Source organism: Zeus faber (genome assembly GCF_960531495.2).
Source record: "Zeus faber genome assembly, chromosome: 2".
Taxonomy (NCBI): domain Eukaryota; kingdom Metazoa; phylum Chordata; class Actinopteri; order Zeiformes; family Zeidae; genus Zeus; species Zeus faber.
Window position 1 is genome coordinate 18,033,598 of NC_137189.1, and position 23,918 is coordinate 18,057,515.

At 43.7% G+C, this 23,918-nt stretch overlaps 1 protein-coding gene and 1 long non-coding RNA gene across 2 annotated transcripts; both read left to right on the top strand.

Annotated features, from left to right (window-relative positions):
* Positions 1-31: 31 nt before the first annotated feature.
* LOC307246067 lies at positions 32-1,890 on the top strand. Its single transcript, XR_013844693.1, has 3 exons — positions 32-87; positions 341-483; positions 736-1,890. It is a non-coding gene; the product is annotated as an uncharacterized lncRNA (long non-coding RNA).
* A 7,696-nt stretch (positions 1,891-9,586) lies between these two features.
* On the top strand, positions 9,587-23,851 carry znf106b (zinc finger protein 106b). The gene is made up of 21 exons (XM_080023345.1): positions 9,587-9,678; positions 9,856-9,983; positions 10,113-10,174; positions 10,390-10,596; positions 10,697-11,848; positions 11,999-12,119; positions 12,223-12,280; positions 12,391-12,545; positions 12,662-12,722; positions 12,818-13,256; positions 13,340-13,389; positions 14,074-14,216; positions 14,343-14,480; positions 14,596-14,712; positions 19,199-19,390; positions 20,153-20,215; positions 20,306-20,425; positions 20,560-20,631; positions 20,722-20,793; positions 21,507-21,653; positions 23,529-23,851. Exons 2-21 carry the CDS (start codon positions 9,858-9,860, stop codon positions 23,583-23,585), a joined length of 3,552 nt encoding a protein of 1,183 aa, XP_079879471.1. The 5' UTR covers positions 9,587-9,678; positions 9,856-9,857; the 3' UTR covers positions 23,586-23,851.
* The last annotated feature ends 67 nt before the right edge of the window (positions 23,852-23,918 follow it).

Here is a 23,918-nt window from a genome sequence, read left to right on the forward strand (position 1 = left end):
AGGAAGTGTGTCGTACACTGTCGTCAAATGCACCGAGCAAGGCGACTTTCTAAAGCACTGTTTTGTTTTGTTTTGAGAAATAATAAGGTACCAGAAACCAGAATGCAAACTTTTCTGGTGCCACATTCCATTCGACATTCGCGTCAGTACATCTTGAAACGGTGGGGAGGGTCGCCACGACGTCGTTCAGTAGATTATACTGAAATAACTTGTTCAAATGAACAAACAGGCTGCGTGCTGTTAAGATCATATTTGAAGACTTTGAGTTAAATTAATGAACGGGTTTTACAATTGGGGTGTTATCGTGTTTCCCAATGTTTTTTTTGTTTTGTTTTTCCAGACATGGAAGTTTATGACACCTTAAATGAGACAGGGGGTGAAGCCCCTGTGCAGATGGACTCAAACTCAACCACAAAGTGGAAAAAACGCTCTTGTGTCGCGGGGATTACCTGAAAGAAGTTTGGGTCTGTCTGTTTTGGGCAGGTGAGTAACAGTTGTGTTGTGATACATTTATGAATTTGACAAAACTTCTCGACATAACACGTTTTCTTCTGTACAGCGTAAACATTCTTGTTGCATCAATTGAAAACATCAGTCGTCTCGGGTATAAAGTTGAGGCTTAGACGGCAACTCCTCATCAAGAGTCAAGATTCCAAATTCAAGAGGTTATTTGTCAAACTTCTATTACTGTACTACTACTATTACTATGTCATGTTTTTGTCTTTCCACACCCAGGCTTGTACCTTTCTTATTGTCAGACCCAGTCCAGTCAGTCAGCCAGCACATGCAACTATTATACAACGGATCATGATGAGCTGTACAATGGCGGGAAAGACGGCTCCTAAGAAGCAAGAAGACGCACCTGCAAGGGCAGAACGTGGGTCGTAGACTGCAAGTACAGACCACAGGCCTCGAGCCGGGCCCCGCGACCCAACTGGTACCCTCCCCCCTTGACAAACCCAGGGTTCCCCCCAAGAATACATCACCCGGCTTCCAGGACGCCATCCAACTGCTGCAAAGCACCCATCCAACCACATAGGACCTGAGAAACCCCACATGCCCCGAAACGACTGCGGAAGACTCGGGTATTGATAGACAGAGTTGTGTGATTAATAAAAGTAGCCCATATTTCATTAAAGCGGGGTTATTACCAGGTCCTTGAGGTGCTTGAGTTTCATCCTCAGAGATTTAAGTACTGGAAAACCATGAAAATAGGCCCCTTTGTGCTGAAGTGCTTGAAAAGTCCTTGAAAGTCAAGCTACATTTTCAAGATCATTGCGTAATTGTACGATTCATAATCTGGATAGTCGATTTTTCATTGAAATAATCAATAGATTGTTTGAATATCAAAATAGTTGTTAGTTGCAGCCCTAGCCCACTTGCTTCAAGAGGTCCACTTTTGTGCCCAAGACTGCCGAGCCAGCCCACCTCAATGACTACAATCCTGTCGCTCTCACCACGGTGGTCATGAAGTGCTTTGAGAGACTAATTAGGGGTCCAGCCCGCAAGTCTGGAACCCTATTGTATTCGCTCGACTTTTTATTTTTTCCTTTGCATTTTTCAGGCTAAAAGTGACTTGCCCACAACCATCGCTGAGTCCATGGATATGGTTGAGGTCTTATTCGATTTGAGAAGTCTCAGACAGCTTGTGGTTCAAGTTTGATCCATATCTATCTATATTTGGAACAGGAAATATGTTAATGCATTCAATGCATGTTATGTTCGTGCATCGCCAATACACCAAGGTTCTAAAACTTCCATTCGGGTGATGGAGCGAGGGCGGTTTGTGAAGCGGGGCGCTTTGTGACATCATCCAATTTAGTGGCGTAGACTCCATCAGTCTGCAGTGGGTTCCCTGGGGAGTATGCGCTCGGTTGAGACAACCTGACACAACACCAAGATTTTTGTTTGATATTTTCTCCCCTTTTATGAATAAACACATTTTGTTCGCACCCAACCCAGTGTCGTGTCCCGCCATTTTTTGCGGCATTTGAGCCAGTTGGGTTGGGCACCGGTTCCTATACGATCAGTATCTACCGGCTGTGTACACCGCATACTGGAGGAGCCAATGCAGCATTCAATGTAAACTCGGAAAATTGTAACTCATGCTGCGTTTCAGAGAACCCGGAAAACAATGAAAATATGAAAAATATGTACCTAACACGACTAAACTGGACCCGGTGTATTGCTGCCTGAAGCTATATTTAAGGATTACATCTGCTCAAGTACCCTCAACCACCCATCTGGACAGTATTCCTTGATATTTATTATTCTCAGTTCTCAAACACAGCAATGCAAACATTGCACAACATATATAAATATATACATGTAGTTTCTGTGGTTGCTATATTTTAAATCCTGTATATAAATTTTTATTTTATTCCCATTTTTTATTTTTATTCCTATCTTTATTTTTCTATTTGTAATACTCTGCCTGGCAGTCTCTGGAGTTTGTCTAAAAAGCATTTCACTACTACATTCTGTACGCCATGTAATATGTATGTGACAAGTAATCTTTTGAATCTTTAAATCTCTTCCAATTGAGTATGATTGTTTTCTTGACGATTGTTTAGGCGATCTCAATGGGTTGCTGGTGTCTGAGTGGCGGTTCAACTGAGAGTCACTGAGTCACCGGGGGGGGGGGGGGGGGCAGACAGACATATCACAGGGGCTCCTTGTTGAATCTTGACAGTGAAACTGGAATGCTGGACCCAAGAGGGAGATGAAAGTAGTTTCAGGATGAGCGGCGCGGTCACACTCATATTCACAATAAACCTCCTATACGACAGACTGTGAAAAGCATGCAGCACATTAAAAAGGTTTACAGCATCCCAGCTGCTAAGAAGTTATTTTGAGGCCAAGATCCATATTTTGCACAGATTGTGTATTAAATAATGACAAGAATATCAATGTCCACATAAACAGTTAAGTGTCACTTCAAGTCTAGCTATAATCAATAGCAATCTATAGTGCTGGATTGGTCGAAAGATGTGTGCGTTTTATCTTTATTTCATTGTGTATTTTATTTGCTACCATGTGTCGTTTAAAGATTTTGCACTAGAACATTGTTTCTGTATTTTTGCTTTGAAACAACAGTCTAACTTTGTGACGGATGTGACTGCTACTATAAGGATGTGGTTTCCTGGAGCCAAGCGCAGAGAAGAACCAAAGGCTGATGAAAAATAAAACTTGATATAATGTACAAAGTCCTCAGGGAAAACAAATAACAAAAACAATACTTTGACCCCAAGGTAAAAAAAACAACATAAGAGAAAGCCACTCGTGACTTTTACTAGGAAAGATGCTGCAACGTCCCTTTGAAGATGAAATGTAGACTCTTATTATTATCTATAGTTTAAAGTTCTATGCTTTATGATGTCATGCTTTATGACATTATTCTTTATGATGTCATTCATGCGCACTGATTCTGTTTCAACCAGTTTTGTCTGTCAGATGGCACTTCCTTTGTTTTGGTTTAATAACAATCTGTTATTTCTCAGCCTGGTCCTGTGGCGGGCTTCACAGGGACTGTACGATATGCTTCAGTTGAATATGTTAGGCAGTCTATCTAGACTATTGGGTAGGCCATGCAGACTGCGAGAATATTGGCTCATATCATATGCTCCGTTTTCTTGTGGATTGATTACTTTGGTTTCTTGTGTCTCACTTTCCTGTCAAAGCTTTGAAAACGCCATGAAGAGCCACAACGTGCTGGAGAACGACCCGTACGACTGGGAGAAACGCCACTCACTGGAGGTGCTCACAGCACGGCAGCTGACCTGCATCACATCACCGTGCATGGGGTCAGTGGAGCTACTGTAGAAGAACGAGGGATGTTCAGCCTTTTGTTTAGTGTTTGTTTTATTGTAATATAACACTCTTTATATTAACACATTATTTTGGTCCTGAAGGGGGGGTGCGTCAACTACCCCCCGATCCCCATGCAGACCACCCACAACATCGACGTGTGGGACAAGCTCGATCGCAACCGGAACCACAAGCAGGGAGCCGGCCATCAGGAAGGTCAGTTAAAATAAAAGTTATGTATGACATTCAAATGAAAATCTGTAACGTTCCACCTGCAATGCTACATGTCTGTCGTCAACGGATAACATCCTTGAAATGTTTCGAGACACAGCTCACTTTTATTTTGTCTTCATCCACCTCTCCTCTTCATCCCTCCTTCAACACATGCTCGGTGCAGGGCTCTCTGGGGCGCTCTCTCTGGGACGATGTCTTTGGACCAGGTCCCGCCGCTGCTGCGACGGATGAGGCGGATCCCGACGTTCAGGAAGATACTGATACCCCGCCCCAAACCAACCATCGAACGCTTCCTGAAGGCCTGGTCAGTCACCTGCAGTGGCCAACACACAGCGACAGAATAACTGGAACAAGCACCATATTAAGCCACTTGGGGCTTAATGTGTTTAGATTACATTGTATTTTGTGTGCCTGAAAATTACTACTTTTAGTACCTTGCCCTGCCCCTTGTTGCTAATTCCATCAATAAGTTTCGTTTGTGTGGATTTGGTGGCAAAAACATGCACATGAGATTCACACACTTACAGTAGCTGCTTTATTGCTTATTTTATTTTTCTGTCGATTTTGAAGCCTAAGTTGATGAAATTGAACTGCGCCTTCTGTTTACCATTGTTTCCATTGAATCTCCAGACCTGGACCAGCCGTTATACCATTTACCAGAACGGGACTCCTCAAATCTATTCATTTACAATACAAAGTGCTTTATGAACAAAAAACAAATACTGACCTTTACAAGATTACCTTTATGAAAAACTGATCAAATGATTCAAATATGCCTCTTCTACCAAATCGACCTGTCTGATTACCAGCTCTGCATGTAGCCTAGTGAGCCAAAAAAAGAATAACTCAACCGAATCACACAACCACCCTAGAGGTCATCATCATTTGTGTACAGACCTCACACTGAAAACTCTGCTCTGGTTTCAGGGGGAAACCGTGGCCCGTGCTCTCGCAGAAGCGGGAGAAAGCTCACCACGGGGACGCGAAGCCGGCGGTCCATGCGGCCGTACAAAATGACGGACAGTCGCCCAATACCGCTAGAGAGCAGCCGACCTCGGTTCCCAGCAGCCTGGTGTTGTCGCACATGGCCACGCCCGGTACGTGGCTGCTGGGCCGAAGGAGGCTGCCAGGGATGCTGGGACGGATGCCCTCAGTCCTACCCCTGAACAGATCCCAAATGAACCAGGCAAGAGCAACCGAGGCATGCAGGAAGCTTTTAGAAGTTGAATTGTGTTAAAAGGTTAACTATAGTCAATTATATTGTGCATATCTATAACTCCACTAATTAGACTGATCAGAGATAGCGGTTCAAATTTAGTTGAGCCCCAACTAAAGCAGTTGACACACGACTACACCTGAATCAAGCTGTCAAGGTAGAACGAAGAAATATAGGCTATCCAAATCGTTTAGATATTAGCTCAAACTCATTAAAAATTACTATATACGATTAGAACTAATATCTCATTCAACATTACAAGTCTTATAAAGAGATTTGTTTTTGATGGCTGCTGGCCCATAATGCATTGGAATTGCTTCAAGTTAATAATTATCAAGTAACGATCAAACTCTTTGAACTTTAGGGCCTCCTCTGGGGCAGTTGCTGCCAGGTCAGGGGCAGTTGCTGCCATGTTGGGCTTCAACGCTCCCTCCGCAGGGAATGAATGGTTTGATGTGGTGATGAGCATTCTGACGCCAACCGTGTACAAGCATCTTAATTCATCGATCGTCCAATCAGGGTTCCTTCCCATCCGGGCTGTTTCCTGTTAAAGTGGCTTTACACTGAATCTTACAAACGACAACTCACCAGAAGTCCTTCTATGGAAATTCCGCTTGGGACGGAAAACTGATTCTTCTTTATTAAGTTCAAGAAAAGGTGTCTGACACACTCGGGAGCATGCCAGAGGAGTTCTAACATCTTTGTCCACGGTGGCTTTTTAAAGAGTTCAGGACTCAACCCATCAAAGGAGTCCTGCAGTTTCAGCAAAGCATCATACGTTTTTTATATCAAGGCATCTGATAATGTACATACTGTTAGGAGAGTGGGTTGCCACACGGACAGGATACCTGACTTCCAGGGTCTCACTGACATTTAGGGACAGTCCCTCTTAAAAGGACAGCGTGAACACTCGGCAGCAGCCACTCCAAGCTCCACCCCTGCACCAGAAATCACATCCCCGGCCCACTCAAGAAAGAGACAATGTACATCAATGCCAGACGCCACACGGTTATATCCTTTTAACTCTTGTATAAGCAAGACAAAGTATCTTGTAAGATTCAGTTAAGCAGTCGTAATCGATAATTTTCCATCACACTCCAGTTGAACGGACCACTCGTCGACTCTCTCTCTCTCTCTCTCTCTCTCTCTCTCTCTTTCCCTTGCTCGCTCTCATGTGCAGGACAAGAGCGACACAACCCCGCTGGAAGCTCAGACCAGCAAACTGGATAAACCCTCCAAGCCCCACCAGCAGCCCCAGGACGTTGTGGCGGGACAGGAAGCCGTGGAGACCACCGTGTCCTCGTCCCTGTCGCCGCCTCTCAGACGTTGGGACTCGTCCTCCTCGCCGAGGCTGCCCGTACCCACCACCCCCCCGGACTCCACCCAGACTCCCCCCGTGGCGGAGCCGCGTCACCGCTGGAGCAGCCCCGTGCACTGCTCGCCCACCCACTCGCTCTCCTGCGACGACCTGCTCTGTGCCTCGCCCAGGGACAGCCTCTCCTCGGAGCAGGGGTCCTGGTCCGACTGGCAGGAAGACCCCCTCTCACTGTCCTCGTTGTCCAGCAACAGGAGCAAGATCCCTCGGGCCCTGAACTCCCCGCTCCTCCACGAACAGAAAGGGTTTGTGCCCCGACCGCCTCCCGGGAAACCGCCTACACGCCCTCCCATGGACAACAGGTAAGAGCTGAATAGGTTTGGATCTCAATTTCATCACATTGTTATTTGTTTTCTATCCTTTTATTCTTCTATTTCTAAAGTGATTAACTATCATACAAATAATTGCAATTAAAAATGAATTGTCTTTAATTGCCAGGAGCCCGGCAGCCACTTGCCGGCCTTCTGCGGCTGCCCCCACCCTCAGCCCACCCACATGCAGGACAGATCCACCGGGCCAAGCCTGTGGGGATCCGCCCAGAGCCCCAGTGGGGGGAGGGTCCTCGGCCACGACAGCCAGTGACTCTGCCGACTTTGAGGTGGAGAAGCCGAATACCGACGGTATTAACCGTGTGGCATGAGGCACATCGGTTCTAGATCCTCCCTCTAAGATATTTGGACTTGGATCTAAGAAATCTCCATTCTTGCTTCTGGACCTCTGCTCCCAACTAACCACAATGCCAAACAGAACATGGGGGGAGGTCCATTGCCGCGACAGCCATCGACGCCGCCGACTTCGATGCGGAGACGCAAAATCTCGACAGTGTTAACTGAGGAGGGAGACCTTGCCACGTGTCCAGTCTTTAATTTTAAAAGCATGTGTGAATATTGAATTTACCCGAGGGAATGTACTGTCTGTAATAAAAATTGTATAATAAACGTATTTAGTTATTCATTGGGTGGATGTGTCTCTCCAAGGACTCAACGTGTTGCAGTTGAAACAGACACGTTTCAAAACTTTGTGATTGCCTCCATATAAGCTTATAAAAAAGGTATTTACTGTATAATTGAGAGATGTAATCAAATGAAGATACGTACAATTAGGGAAAAAATAGTATTCACTACAAAGCAACCATGAGCATGTAGAGCCTTTACCCTCCCCAGCACGATGATGCTGCTGATAATAATATGTAGGCTGTGAAGACTATTAAAGACTAATCACTCATTTGGGTAGGCTTTTTCTTTTTTAGCAATCACTGTTCATGAAATACGTCATAAATCATAATGTTAGAATGTAAAGGCACTCGTGTCTAAAAAAGGACGGCCCAGGACTCCTGATGACTACAGGCCAGTGGCACTGACCTTGCAATGTCATGAAGATATTCGAGAGGCTGGCCCTCAAACACCTCAGGCCCCTGGTGAGCGACTCCCTGGACCCCCCTGCACTTTGCTTATCAGACACACATCGGTGTGGAGGACGCTGTAATCTACCTCTATCTGCACAGGATTCTGTAAAGTCGCGTTCTTTTATCTATACCCATCTACAATGCTCCTTCTGCAGTTTATTACTTTCAGTAGTTCATTTCTAATTACATTTTTTACAGTTGGACTGCTTATGAGAATGTTTATATTGTGAATTGCGTGTACATCCTGCTAATCTCACTCTGTTCTAAGGTGCTTAAAAGCCTCAATCTCTCCTATGGGGGAATCAATAAAGTACCAGAATTGTGTCAACAACATACCCTGTCAGGGTATTTTCTTTTTGGCACATTTTGATTATTGTATTTTTTATTGATCCATCCATCCATCCATAATCTATACTGGTTATCCTCGTGGGGTCACGGGGAGGCTGGAGCCACTCTCAGCTGTCATTGGGCGAGAGGCGGGGTACACCCTGGACAGGTCGCCAGTCTGTCACAGGGCCGACATACAGAGACAAACAACCATGCACGCTCACATTCACACCTACGGTCAATTTTAGAGTCCTCGATTAACCTAACCTGCATGTCTTTGGAATGTAGGAGGGAACCGGAGTACCCGGAGAAAACCCACGCAGGCACAGGGAGAACACGCAAACTACACACAGAAAAGGCCCCAAACCGAGAACCTTCTTGTTGTGAGGCGACGGAGCTAACCACTGCACCACCATGCTGCTCTTTTTTAGCAATATGACGATGAGCAATTGACGTTTTTCCCGCTTCCGTTCAGTGGTGGTGGGCGATACCGCAAAATGTGGTTTTGATCTGATACCAAGTAATACCAAGGCAGAATCATCTGATATCGATACCGATACCGGTGGGGGGGTTTAAGTTGCCATGCGGGACGCCGCGCTAGTGATGGGAATTCCGGTCCTTTTTCGTGAGATCATTTGGCTCAGCTCAGCAATAAGAGCCGGCTCGTTCGGCTCCCAACGGCTCTTCATTTACTACTATGTCTGGCTTTCACAATTCAGCCAAATTTAGCAATGTTTTGACCGATAATTGGAACGTGTGCACATATATCACTTCAATTATTCAACTGAATTATACTAAACCTTATCATTTGCAGAATACCTTAAATTATGTAAACCAACATTTTTTACATTTTCCGTCATAAGCTGTGTTATTTTTGTTAAACACAGCTAATGAAATGGTATGGTTAACCAATAATTACACAACTGTAAACAGACACTTGTATTCTAATTTAATTTGTGTGGTTGGTATGACATGAAACAAAAATGTTTCTGCTCTGTTCAAAAATTGTACTTGTTACTCGTCATGCATTTCTTTTACCGCGACTTGAACTTGCGCGGTGTGTATCGATCATTTCGGTGTCGACCCGCCCACCCGCACCGTTCAAAACAAACAGGACACTTCCGGGTGCTGTCACCGCTCCACACAAGTCGTCGGCGTGCCGTAAATCGAGAAAGTGTGTCGTGCAGTGCCGTCAAACACACCAAGCATGGCGGCTCTCTGAAGCACCATCTTGTTTCCTTGTGAGAAATGATGTAGTGAAACAAACATTTGTGGTGCAACATTCCATTCGAGTCTGTACATCTCAAAACGGAGGTGAGACTCACCACGACGTCGTTCAGTAGATGATACCTTAATAAATTGTTCGAATTGCACTCCGTGGTCTTGACGTTGAGTGTGAAACAGTTATGCTATTGCGTTCATGTCGCATGTGAAGACCCGTGACAAAGGGTTACCTTGTGTCCCAATGTTTTTGTTTGTTTTGTTTTTCAGACATGGACGCTTATGACACCTTAAATGAGACCGGGGGTGAAGCCCCTGTCCAGATGGATCCAAATTTGGCCGCGAAGAGGAAAAAACACGTATACTGTATCTTGTGTCGCGGGGATTACCTGAAAGAAGTAGGTGGATGTGATGCTCCCTGAACTGGATTCATTCATTTTGGACTGGGTTAGATAGTTATTAACGACTAACAAGTCTATCTGGCTATTTATGTATCTATGTATCTTATTTATCTGTCTGTCTTGTAGGAAGAGCATTCACATCTTCATAGTTTGTCACATCACGAAGAGATGCAGTCTGTTTTGGGCAGGTGAGTAACAGTTGTGTTGTGATGCATTTATTCATTTGACAAAACGCCTGGACCTTAAACAGTTTCTCCTGTACTGTGTAAACATATATTCATTGCACCAAATAAATAAATAAATCGTAATCTTAGGTATTAAGCAGGCTTAGATGGCAACTCAAATCATGAACTTACATTTTTTTTTGTAATGTTTATTTCCTTTTTTGTCTTTCCACAAACAGGGATTCATTCCATGAATGCCATGCATGCAAGGTATCCTTCCAGGATTTGAACCAGTATGCCCAGCACATCTACACTTCTCACCACAAAGCCAAGTTTAATATTATGCTAAACGACAAGTCTGTAAAGGCTATTTCCCTGGTCAAGTATCTTAGCCCTGAGAGCCTCCAGAAAATCTTCGAGAGAAACAAGGCGATAAAGAAAGAAGAGTAAGACTGTTTGTGAAATTGTCTACATTGCAACATTTCAATATACGTTTTGATTTTGAGGTTGAGGTTGTCACTGAAATTGTCATCCCACACCCAATAGGAAGAAGGCATATAAAAAAAAGAAAAAGAAAAAGGTACAGGAACTTAATGCAACATCTGCCCAGTCACAAAATGAAAAATCGAAACCAATGCAAACAAAACAAGCAAAAGAAACAAGTTGGGACAAAGGGAAGATAAAAATGCCACACCAGCCGGAGCTTCCCAAACACGGTAGAAAGGGAACCGCCATTGTTCAGAATAAGACCAGACTACTTGGCAGACTGGGATGGCCAGTCCCAAGTCAGTCCACTGCACAACATAATCAAATTGGAGCAGATGCTTCCAGGCCGAGGGAACCTCCAGGTGGAGCGACATATCTCCCTTACCGTCAGACCCTGTCCGGTCAGCCAGCACACGGCCCTGCGGACAACTATTACACAACCGATTATGATGAGCTGTACAGTAGAGGGCGAGATGGCTTGTGTAAACATGACACGCTTGAGAAAAGAGCGGAGGATACTAAGGGAAGTGGTGACGACACTCCAGAACATTCCGAATGGTCCGCCGACTATGGGGCCTGTTACGAGAGTCAGTACGACAGTTCAGTAAACATGGACTTCACCAGCGATGATCTTCCCGAGGTCGGAGCCATTATTTACGAGAAAAGATCAGCATCTTCTCAACCAAGTGCAGGACGAGACCCACAATTTTGTGCTGCATCAACGGGTCTAGAGAGATCCATTGATGCAGGACCCATACGCGAGTCCGATGTGAATGCCATGCTTTGGCAAATCCGACAGGCGCTTGGGGTGATGGAACCGCGCCGAGCAGACCTTGCTGCACGAAGTCTAAGGCGACCCAACAACGAAGGCATTGGACACCTTTTCGACAGCACTGCGCTCCTGGCCCTCACCGAGACTGAGCGACGATTGGGCAACTTACTAAGCAGACAAACTTCGGACGCTCGCAGCGACTCGGCCGGTCAGTCATACCGCAGGGTGAGGGGATCGCTGGAGGCAGCGACCCTGCCTGCCACCGTGGGGCTGGCGAACGCACTTAACCAGCGTGCGGGAATGACTGCGATCACTGAGTCTGGCCCAAGTACTGCACGCATGATCCACCACGCACAGGACACCAGCTTGAACCGGCCAATGCCGTGGTTCCAGACGAAGGTCAACAGAATGAAACCGGGGGAAGGCAGCAGCAAGCCCAGGTTAGCAATCCTAACAAACATGCTGGCGTTATTATGTTCTGTTTTTGATCCATTTGAATAATAGATATTCAAGTGTTTATTCTGTTAGGCTTAAGGATGGATGGAGCAGTGATAGTCGGTACTAACCAACAATCTTTTGATCGCATCCAGTTCCCTGCCACCCCAGGATTTAACTCCTGGCAGGCCAGCGCTGGCAGAATGGTCGGGGCGGATGGGCAGTGGAAAGCAGGGAGGGAACGGCAACACTGAGCAAAGGAAGAAGCATAAATCTGTATGAGAAAAAACATACTGTGGCAGTTGTTGCTATCACGTGTCCTCCATACATTTTATTTTGGAGGGATGTCATTTAGTGTACTTTCTTTCATTTTCCTTAGGATTGTGTTTTTAATATAGAGCCAAGTGACAAAAAGAGGAAACTAAGGTCAAACTGGGGTGAGTGTAAATTGATCTCACATGTTGGTTAATCAATAAGTGGAGGGGAAAAAAAAATAAAAAATAAATCACAAATTCTAAAACTTTGTGAATCTGCCCCTTTCTTGTAGAACATGACAAAGTAGATGGGCTGTTGGACGTGTCTCTTCGGGAGGAGGAGGTGAGCAAGTCAATGGATGACTTGGACAACTCACTGATTCAGGCACGAAATGCCTTGCAGGCAGCCTACTCAGAGGTCCAAAGACTGCTGGTGCTCAAGCAAAAGGTGCCCACTCTGCTATTTATTAAATAATTACTGATAGAAAATAGTTGAAAAAAATGTTTTTATGCATCTCTGGTCTTCAGCTGTCAGTTTCGTCTTTTTTCCCCGTTATGTTTTAGTTCACTGCTGAGGTAAACCGTCTAAGAGCCAAGCGCATCCAGATCCTGCAGGGCATGCAAGGTAGAGTTCACTCTCATGGAAATTATGCAATATAATGAAATAAATGGGCAGTAAAAAAAACCATTTGTAATTTTCCTTCCGTTTACATCTCATAGCCTCTGCGCCACCCTCCTCTGATGCTCCCAGGGAGTGCTTTAACCCGGAGACCAGGGGCAGAGGGTTGAGTGCCACATTGGTGTCGAGCGTGAAGATGCCGGCGACCGCAGAGATGCACCTGGCCGACAGGAATTCCGGACAGGATCCTGAAAGAGGTAGCCTCTGTGAGGAGGAACCTGGAGACTGCACGGCCCACTTGTTGGTCTCCAAAAGCGACGAGGAGGAAGAGCACTGCGTGATGCAGGACGCCGGGCAAGGTTATGAGAGTGGTGGCTCTTCAGTGCTAATGGAGTCCCCTGCGCCATCTAACCAGGAAGCCCCTGGCCTTGAGGAGTCAGACAGCGAAGCCATACATCTGGCAACCTCAGATGATCCTTCCCAACACTCTGTTTCTCCCAGGGTCGATTCAGTGGAGCCCAATGAGGATGACATAAGCAGGTATGGTTTCCATCAGACGTTTGTTTCACTACCCAAGTTCCCTTAATCTGATGCATAAAATAAACTTCCGTTTATCCCTTCAGGAAATTTCTGGTTCCGGCTGATTCACAGAGAGTTCCTAGTATAGTCCCAGGTGAGTTATCTGCTCCCAACTTTAAATTGTATGGGCAAAATGCATAACAACTTAGAATCTGTGCTTAAGCCATGATTAAGATTCAAATATAATTAGAAAAATATAACCGCAAGTGGCAATTCACAGGTTCAAACCTTTTCGAACTCAACAGAAGGAAGCAGCTCAATTGCTTAAAATTAAAGCCGTGAGCAGAAATTAGCTGGTTTGGGCTTCACAAAGCCGAGCAAAGTCACTTCAGCTAGTTTAATTATGTTTAATGAAGGAGTGAGACCAATCATACACTTATTGTATCATTACAATCTATGCGGCATTTCAATAATTGTGCATTCAAAGTTTTGCCATTTGCCCCCCGTTATTGGATTTTTATGAAATTTGGGGTGTACGTTCAGGATATAGTGTGGGATGTCTGAGTTTAACCAGGATTGCTCTATAAATAAAAAAGCAGCGAAAAAACAATAGGGTTCTACCCCTTTGCAGTTAGAACCCTAATAATCGCACATGGGTTGTTGAATTGGCACAAAAATCATCTTTGAGTGAGTGGAATTTGACAGAGAGCTCTGCAAAACATAATGATCAATCCCCGCCACACACACGATTGTCAACTAATCGTGAAAAACACCCGAGCAACAACACATTTTAAATGTGACCAAACATCTATGCAAACGGGCTCTCCTGCTGCCTTAGCGCCTGCTGATGTGGCCGATGAAGAGGAGCCATCCCTGGGGACATTTGAGAGCCACGCAGGCCCCGTCCAAGCCCTGCACATTCACGAGGGCCAGCTATTTACCTGCTCAGGGGACAACACGGCAAGAGCCCACTGTCTGCGGGTCAGCGCCTCCTTTACCTACCACATCATGAGCAACGATCTGTTCATTTTGATTTATGTCGTTTGTTCAGGAATCTAAAGCTGTATGCCATAAAAGCTTCCCTCCTTCATCTGTTTTTTTTTCAAGAGCAAGGAATGCCGGGCTGTGTTTGACGGTCACACCAACAACGTCAATTGTCTGCTGGTGGAGGCGTCTGGCCGCGACTCGCCAGCGCTCCTCTACACCGGATCCAGCGACCAGACGGTCCGCTGCTACAACATCAAGGTACTGCACGTCACCTTTTTGTTTTTTTCGTTGCCATTTTAGACACAGATTCTAATCCTTGGATCCAGTGTCCTTCCATTTTCACACCTCTCTCCTCTCACCTCTTTGTTCCCAGTCAAAGAAGTGCCTGGAGCAGATTGCTCTGCCGGAAAAAGTGCTGTGTTTGCACACAGCCTGGAACGTTCTGTACGTTGGTCTTTCCGACGGATCTGTGGCGAGCTTTGACCTAACGGTGAGCAAGTAGACATTTAGAGCAATAGATGACAATGAGATTAATACAGGGTTCCTGCGGAGCAGGGCTCCAGACTGCGACCATTTAGTCGCATTTTATGACCACTTTTGGAGACTAAATGTTTGCAACTAAATGTTATAACTTGGAGCACCAGCGCAACTTACAAATAACCAACATTTTTTTCATCATCATCATGAGAATTGGTGTGTTCGAATATTCCTTCGATAAAAAACACAAGTTCCAATATATTCAAATATATATTACAATTTGTGGATCCACTGTTTTTCAGTTCCAATCCGATTTGAATACAAATGTGCTGATACTGATTCAGATACCAGTGCTCTTTTTTCTTATTATTGTTGTTTAGGGCGGCAGATATTCCTCTATAATACCATTCAAATTTACATGCTTTATTATTTTTAATTTTTAAATTTTTAATACTCGAAGTTAGTGCTGAAGGGGGTGTTACACATTACGCACAGTTCCGCAGCTCGGATTAGCGCAATATTTTCTCCAAACAAAGCAACTAGAAACTCTAGATGTATTTAATTTACTCCGTTTTCTACTGCCACTCCGATTTGGAGCAGATCGCTCCTGTGATCTGGTGGTCTGGTTTATTTCCCACTTTCATTGCTACATCTGTGGAATGACCGGACAGTCTGGTCAAAGGAGGGAAAGAAATCTCTCGTCTTACTTTTCCCCATTGCTGTAGGTTAGGGGTATTCAACTAAAATTCAAATAGGTCCAGTCAGAGAAAATGTCCTCAAGCAAAGGTCCGGAGCATCATAATGTCTAACTCGCGTTATGATTGTGTGAAATATATTGAAGTAGCCTAGTAGTTGTATCAACGTCTGCATGTAATCAACAACTGACTGTCAGATCAATATAGGAAGAACAATTCAAAAACATTTCAACAATATTTATTGTCACTTTTATACAATTATACAGATAATACTGAAGATATGTATTATTTAAGGAGGTTCAACTGACTCAACTAAAAATAATCTCTTCAAGGAAAAGAAGGGCTGCATTTAAAATGGTGAAAATAAATATAATAATAATCTTAAAATAAAGATAAAATATATACTTAATTTTTGAAAAATAAAATAAAGTATAGCAGCAGCTTGATTTTCCCCTTTTTCTTTGTGAATGTTTTAACAGTCTCAACCAATATCAAAAACAGATATCTCAACACGTCACACTTCCCTTCCGAAGGACCAAAAGCGCTCTAACACCCTGCCTTTGCTAAGCCATCTCACGTTGTTGTGCAGCAACAGATCATCAGCGTTTGCATCAACTTCTCTGAGGAATTCCCTGAGCATGCGATGCTGATAGGAAGAGGATGCCCTGAGAAAATTGATCATCTTCATTATTGTGTTCATCACTTCAGCATGCTCATCTGACTGGGTGGAGCACAGGACAGATTGATGTATTATACAGTGGTAAGAGATGAGCTCAGGATTGTCCTCTTTCATTCTTGCCACAGCTCCTATCTCTCTCCATGGCAGGGGCTCCATCTGTGGTTTTTGAAACCACTTGTTTGGGCTCTATTCCTCGCTTTGTTAACATCTCCTTAATGGCCAGGTAGATGTCCTCTCCTCTTGTACTGGTCTTAAGGGGAGTAACACCTAACACATCTTCACAGAACTCTTTCTTTTCTTGGTTGAAGAACCTTACATAAATTAACAGCTGAGCATTGTCAGACACATCAGTGGACTCATCTACAGCTAAGCCTACACATGGTACCTTATGAATGGCTTCATCCAGCTGGGCTAGCACATCCTGGGTTAACATTTCACTTTTCTTTGTGGCTGATGATGCTGACATGGGTATTTGCTTTATTTTGTCACAAAGCTTGTTTCCCCTCAAGTAAGGTTTCAGCTACTGCACTCATGCACTCCTTGACAACCCCTCCATCAGTAAATGGCTTTTTGTGTTGACCCAAAATCCAAGTGACTCTGAGGGAACATTCATTAGCACGTTGTTGGGCAGTAAATGAATGGGTCAGGATCCGGGTGAATTGTTCATATTGGGCTCTGAGACTGCTTATTTTCTGTGACCGCAGTTCAGACTTGAGTGGGTATGTTTGGTGAAAAACTTTGTGCTTTGTCTCATAGTGGCGTTTCACGTTGGCACTTTTTATGAGTGCCACTGTCCTTGAGCATATGAGACAGACTGGTTTTGTGTTTCCAGTGGGAAGAATGAACATGAATGAGTCTGTCCATTCTGGGTTGAAAGCTCTGTTTTCGCTGTCCACTTTTCTCATCTTAGAGGGCGCCATGTGTAGTTCTTTTTCTGTCTCCGGCTCACTCTGTCTGTCTCTTTTCTGTCTCGCTGTATTTCTCACTGTTCTCCCGCTGTCTTTCTCACCCCTCTGCCGCTGTCTTTCTCACTCTTCTCCTGCTGTATTAATCACTCTTCTCCTGCTGTCTTTCTCACTCTCCTGCCGCTGTCTTTCTCACTCTTCCCCCGCTGTCTTTCTCACTCTTCTCCCGCTGTCTTTCTCACCCTTCTGCCGCTGTCTTTCTCACCCTTCTGCCGCTGTCTTTCTCACCCTTCTGCCGCTGTCTTTCTCACTCTTCTCCCGCTGTCTCTCACTCTTATCTGACTTCTTTCTCTGTAATTCTCGCACTTCTCTCTGTCATCTCTCGCATGATCGCTCACTGTCTGTGAGCCAGGCAGCCTGTGCCGGGAATGCACAGATTCGATTGGCTGAGTAGCATCACGTGGGATGGCTTAACTCGGATGCAATTGGTCAGTGGATTTCCTGATTCGCTAAACCAGTACCGTAAAGTCTAGAAACGCTGCGCCGGTCAAAATAGAAGCGCCCCGTCAAAATTTAAATACTTGAATAATTTATTGACTATAGGTCCGGGTCCTTTATAGGACGGTGTGTGGGTCCGGACCCGGACCGCTGTCCAACTGTTAGTGACCCCCGCTGTAGGTGTTCTTCCTCAGTAGTATATTCTGGAATTAAGCAACCAACTGTGGAGTAGACAATCTGCTTCCTGTTTACATTGGCACAAGCATGCCTAGTGGATGTGAATGGTCATGTGCACACTATGCATAACCTGGATGTTTAGAGACACCCTCTTGTGCACCGGGCGAATTGATGCTGTACAGTGGTCAAAGGGATTAAAAACATTAATATATTGAATTATTTTATTTTTATATATTATTTATCGTACCCCGCGATCCGCCCCCATGCTTTGTTTTATCCAGAACCGAACCAAGAAATAAAATGAAGACAAAAAAACGCCCTGAATCACCTTTCTTGCAGGTCACCAGTTGGGCACCCGCAAGTTTTTTACTCCGATGCAGGACTCTGTCTTGTGTCAAGTGACACTCACTGATACACAGTGTTGCTACACAGCGAGATTGGATTGCTGCACTTTCTGTTTAGATTTCCTTTAGAATTAGATTTCCTGTCAAAATGAATGCCCTGACACAAGGTAACTTAATCCTCTCATCAGTGCTCCTTATTAGCTATTGATATTGGTAGAATGTGCGACTGAGTGATGCGTGCAATGCTAATTACTCACAGAAATACCACAACGTTTTTCATATTTAATGGAAACATAACTTACTGAAAATGAAATTCAAGGAAAAAAAGTCACCACTAAAATTACTGGGTGACGCAGGAATGATTATAATTCTTAAAACACCGTTCCTCAGGAATATTAAAACTGAACACCAGACGTAAGTCCACAATGTTTGTCTTTGTAACTTGTGATGCGTTTCACAGAAACCAAAAAATTGTGATACGTAACTAAATCAACAAACTGGACCCTGTGTATCGCTGCTTGCAGCTATATTTATTCTTATTATTTATATATATATTTTATTTCTTATTTTTTACCAAAAACTGTTTGTGCAAAAGTGCAACGTAGCTTCAGTTCAAATAAGAGCTGTGACCAAAAGGCATTATGTAAAGGGTCTCGATGTGACAAATACACATCTTTTTAATTTTATGTAATTACACCTCACAAAGCTATTGTGTATATAATATGAATGTGAATATTATAACATTTTATTAAATTCAAGTACTTTGTAAATAAAAATTTACAGATTTTCTTTCATACTTTGGTGCGTGCGTGTGTATGTGTATGCGTGTATATGTACAGTGCATATATTTATATATGTCTATGTGTGTGTATGTACAGTATATATATGTGTATGTCATACGTGTATATACGTGTGTGTGTGTGTGTGTGTGTGTGTGTATATATATATATATATATATATATATATATGAACTTGAACTTGAACTTGAACTATATATGACAATGAGATTATGTTAATTAATAAAGATTACATTGAAAATTTACTTTTTTTGTGCAAAGTCCTTCAAAACAAAAGAATAGTGCTTTAAAAAGTCCTTGAATTTCATTTTGTAAAGACAGAATGAACCATGAGTCTTATGTGTTTGAACATTAACTCTGAAACCTGTCTCTTGGACGTGTTGTCTCACATTTTCTCCATTTAGACGCTGAAGCAGCAAGACGTGTTGGATTGCCATAGCCCACATGGGGTGAGCTGCCTGGCCTCGTCTCAGGACGGGACCGGGCGGACGCTCCTGGTCGGCTCCTACGACGGCGCCATAGGCATACGCGACGCCTGGAGCGGCCTGCTGCTGCGCACGCTGGAGGGTCACACCGAGACAGTTCTCTGCATGAAGGTGCGATAGGTGGACGGCAGCGTACCTAACATTATTTTTTTTTCAAGCGTGCTAGACTCTTAATAAAGTAGGGGGCCCCTTCTTTTAAGGCGCTGCCCCTATACATTCTTTACCAGCATTTTTTTGGCTGGAGTTTATAGACAAAATAACGCTTTATTAATCTCCTGAGGGAATATCAGGTGTTAAAGCAGCAAAAAGCAGTACAATAGAGAAAGGGATACAAATTTAAATGAGATGAGAAGTAACAAATATGCACACTTTCTCTGCCACTTGCCCATATTGAGCTCACTAGTCAACTGTGTACAGTTATTCTATGGTAAGTACAAGTTACAGTATTTCAGCATTACTAATAAGAGTGGCATACCATAGTAACAGGAGTGAAATATGGCATCTAGAATTAACAATAAATTGGTATCCCAGTAAAACAGCAGTCCTAGTAACTATATAACTATTATACTTTAACATTATATAATGTTTATATATTGCATTCCAATTTTTTTGTGGAAACACAGAAGACCGGGTAAGAATACCATTAACTTTTTTTTTTTAATCTTTGCTTTGCCAATGATTTGGTCTATGTGCAATGCCCTACCAGACCAGACCACCATGGGGCTTGTGTCTCACAGGTTGAAAATCACTGGCCCCCTAAAAACATTTGTCAGACATTTGCAGTTAAAACTTTTTAGAACACACCTGTTTAGTCAAACAAGTAACCCGTCGTGCGTTCCTCTCAATGAGCTGAAATGCTCTCTGCATCCTCAGGTTCTGAATGACCTGGTCTTCAGTAGCTCCAGTGACACATCGGTTCACGCCCATAACATTCACGTAAGTCTTATTTTTTCTTTCCCGTCTCTCTCTGCCCTCCCCACCTGTCATTTAAGCATTGTTTTTCTTTCTCTGATCATGGATCTTTAGTCTGGAGAGTTGGTACGTAACTATGAGGGTCACGGCCAAGCCGTCACATCAATAGTCATCTTTGGGAAGGTGATGGTGACTGCCTGTCTGGACAAACTGGTGCGTGTCTACGAGCTGCAGGTGGGTACGACTCTTGGATCTCGACTTGTCTCCCGTCACTGGGCTATACGATTCAGGGATAGAACAACGTTCTTTAAAACAAGACATCTGACATCAGCGCTTCTCTCAAAAACAACCCGGTTCTTCCCCTACAGACACGTGAGTGCCTGCAGATTTACGGGGGCCACACCGACATGGTGATGTGCATGGCCGTCAGCAAGAGCGTGGTATGTCTGCTCTACGCCTCCAACGATGACGGCCATAAGGATTGTCGGGCTTCGTTCAGTGCATGTCTTAATACAGTTTCTCCCTCACAGATCTACACTGGCTGTTACGACGGCAGCGTTCAAGCAGTGAAGCTCGACCTGATGAAGAACTACCGCTGCTGGGTAAGAGCTGCACTATGGGCAGACATTTTGGATCCGGGGGATGTAGAGCTGTAGGACGAGGTGTCCTGTCTTCGCTCACACTGACTTAAAAAAACAACCACAATGGGCTTCTCCTGGAAACATTTAAACACCTGTGTCTCAGTATGATTTACAGACGTCCTTTTTTTTGTATTTTTTTATTTTTATTTTTTTTTTTACATAAGTGGAGAATTTGGTTTCTCTTTGGCATCGTCAGTTATCCGTATTAAAGTCCTATGTCTTATGTTTCTACTTAGTGATGCAAGACTCGCAAACTATTCCTTCTTTGCAAACAAATCTTTTAAATGACTCAGGGGTCGGGAGTCACTCCGGCAAAGGAGTGGGCAAGCGAGAGAGTCTTCCCCTCAATTTACCGACAAACAAATTAAAGTCCAAGCCAAACAAAAAGGCCAAGGCATTTGGCGTAGTTGATGTTGAATGTGACTGAGTAACACTTTCACATTCCACCCCCAAAAAAACGTTTTGACAGAATGAAATGATTCTTGGGAGAATTCCATTCACAGACGGGACTCTTCTGACTCCTTCATCACTCGGGAAATCACTCCTCACTCACGGTTTTTACACCGACTTCACACCGCCAATGGAACGACTGTTTTTACCGCGCAACCCGTCACAAACCGAATCTCGGAGTCTAACCTTTCGTCACGGTTTCTACATTTACCTTTCTGTCTCAGTGGACCGGCTGCTCTTTGGTCTTCGGTGTGGCCAAGCATCTGACACAGCACCTGCTGAGCGACCACAGCGGCACTCAGCTGGAGACACCCAGATGCTGCTGGAGAGACTGCCAGGCCCTGTTCCCCACTCAGGACTCCGTGGAACAGGTAAAAAAAACCACAGCAGACTTCTGACTAAATGACCACCATCAGATCATTTAAACTCCATCTTATGATCCACCCAACCTTTATAGGCCAGGATATTTGTTTTGTGTAGTACTTGGTAAATAAATATTTATTTCTAAAATATAATGGCTTATTGTGGCAATATGGAAAATCAAATGAATTGACATTAACTTTTAACTGTAATGGATGGCCCCTATATACAGTGGAGGAAATAATTATTTGATCCCTCACTGATTTTGTAAGTTTGCCCACTGACAAAGAAATGAACGGTCTATAATTTTAATGGTAATTTTTGGTAGGTTTATTATAACAGTGATTTGTAACAGAATATCAAAAAGAAAATCACATGAAAAAAAAAATATATAAATTATTTTGCATTTCATTGAGTAAATAAGTATTTGATCCCCTACCAACCATAAAGAATTCTGGCTCCCACAGATTACTCCTCTGGCTGTAAGAAAGTACTCCTAATCTCAACACGTTACCTGTATAAAAGACATCTGTCTCAACTTGTTACCTGTATAAAAGACACCTGTCCACAGAATTAATCAATCAATCAGACTCCAACCTCTCCATCATGGGCAAGACCAAAGAGCTGTCTAAGGACATCAGGGACAAGATTGTAGACCTGCACAAGGCTGGAATGGGCTACAAGACCATTGGCAAGAAGCTGGTTGAGAAGGAGACAACTGTTGGACATGTACAGGCCCGTCTGAAGTTTGCCAATGAACACCTGAATGATTCAGAGAATGCTTGGGAGAAGGTGATGTGGTCACATGAGACCAAAATCAAGCTCTTTGGTATCAATGTGACTCGCCGTGTTTGGAGGAAGAGGAATTCTGACTATGACCCCAAGAACACCATCCCCACCGTCAAGCATGAAGGTGGAAGCATTATGTTTTGGGGGGGTTTCTCTGCTAAGGGGACAGGTCGACGTCACCGCATCGAGGGAAAGATGGATGGGGCCATGTACCGTGAAATCCTGGGTGACAACCTCCTTCTCTCAGCCAGGACACTAAAAATGGGTCGTGGATGGGTCTTCCAGCACGACGATGACCCAAAGCATACAGCCAAGGCAACAAAGGAGTGGCTGAAGAAGCACATTAAGGTCATGGAGTGGCCTGGCCAGTCTCTGGACCTTAATCCTATAGAAAATCTGTGGCGGGAGCTGAAGCTTGGAGTTGCCAAGCGGCAGCCTCGAAACCTCAAAGATTTGGAGAGGATCTGCAAAGAGGAGTGGTCTAAAATTCCTCCTGAGATGTGTGCACACCTGGTAATCAACTACAAGAAACCTCTGACCTCTGTACTCGCCAACAAGGGTTTCTCCACCAAGTACTAAGTCATGTTTTGATAGGGGATCAAATACTTATTTCACTCAATGAAATGCAAAATAATTTATATAATTTATTTAATGTGATTTTCTGGATTTTCTTTTTGATTTTCCGTCTCACTGTTATAATAAACATTCCAAAAATTACCACTAAAATTAGAGACTGTTCATATCTTTGTCAGTGGGCAAACTTTAAAAAATCAGTGAGGGATCAAATAATGATTTCCTCCACTGTAAATAATAGACAATGAGACTAAGATATATTTGAATTTAAAAAATACGTTGAAAATGTATTATGTCATTTGTTTTACGTGAAGTCCTTGAAAATGGGAAAGAATACTGACTATAAAAAGTTCTTAACTCCTTGAAAGTTAATTTTGTAATGCCAGAATGAACACTATGTTTGACTAGGATACTGTTTTGACTAAAGGATGAGATCATTTCCTAGTTCTCTTAAGTTTGTTTTGAATTGATAATCGATCCTGGACAGGTCGTCACGTTTCACCAAACATCTCCTGCTTTCACAGGAGATGTCAGAGCACCTGCAGAGCCATGTGGAGACGGACAGCGAGCAGAAGCTTTAACCAAACCCAGACGTAGTTGAGAAGTTCTTTGCTATGACACATTTATTGTCATCTCATTTATGAATTAGATAGAGAATTAAAACTCAAAACAACAAACATTTATTTCTCTTCCAAATTCATAGCGTATCTAGGGTTTTCGGTTAAACTCAAATTCAGTTAATTTGAACCTATTTAGGTGTTTGTGGACTAGTAAAGAAACAGGACTAGAAGAGGGAAGTGGAATCTAATGAGCTTGGGCTGCACGTTTCCCTACTGAACCAGCTGCTATAGCGATACCTGGTGGCGAAAGTGAGTAAGCGCTTTTAATATAAATAAAAAAATAATGGGGCGTCT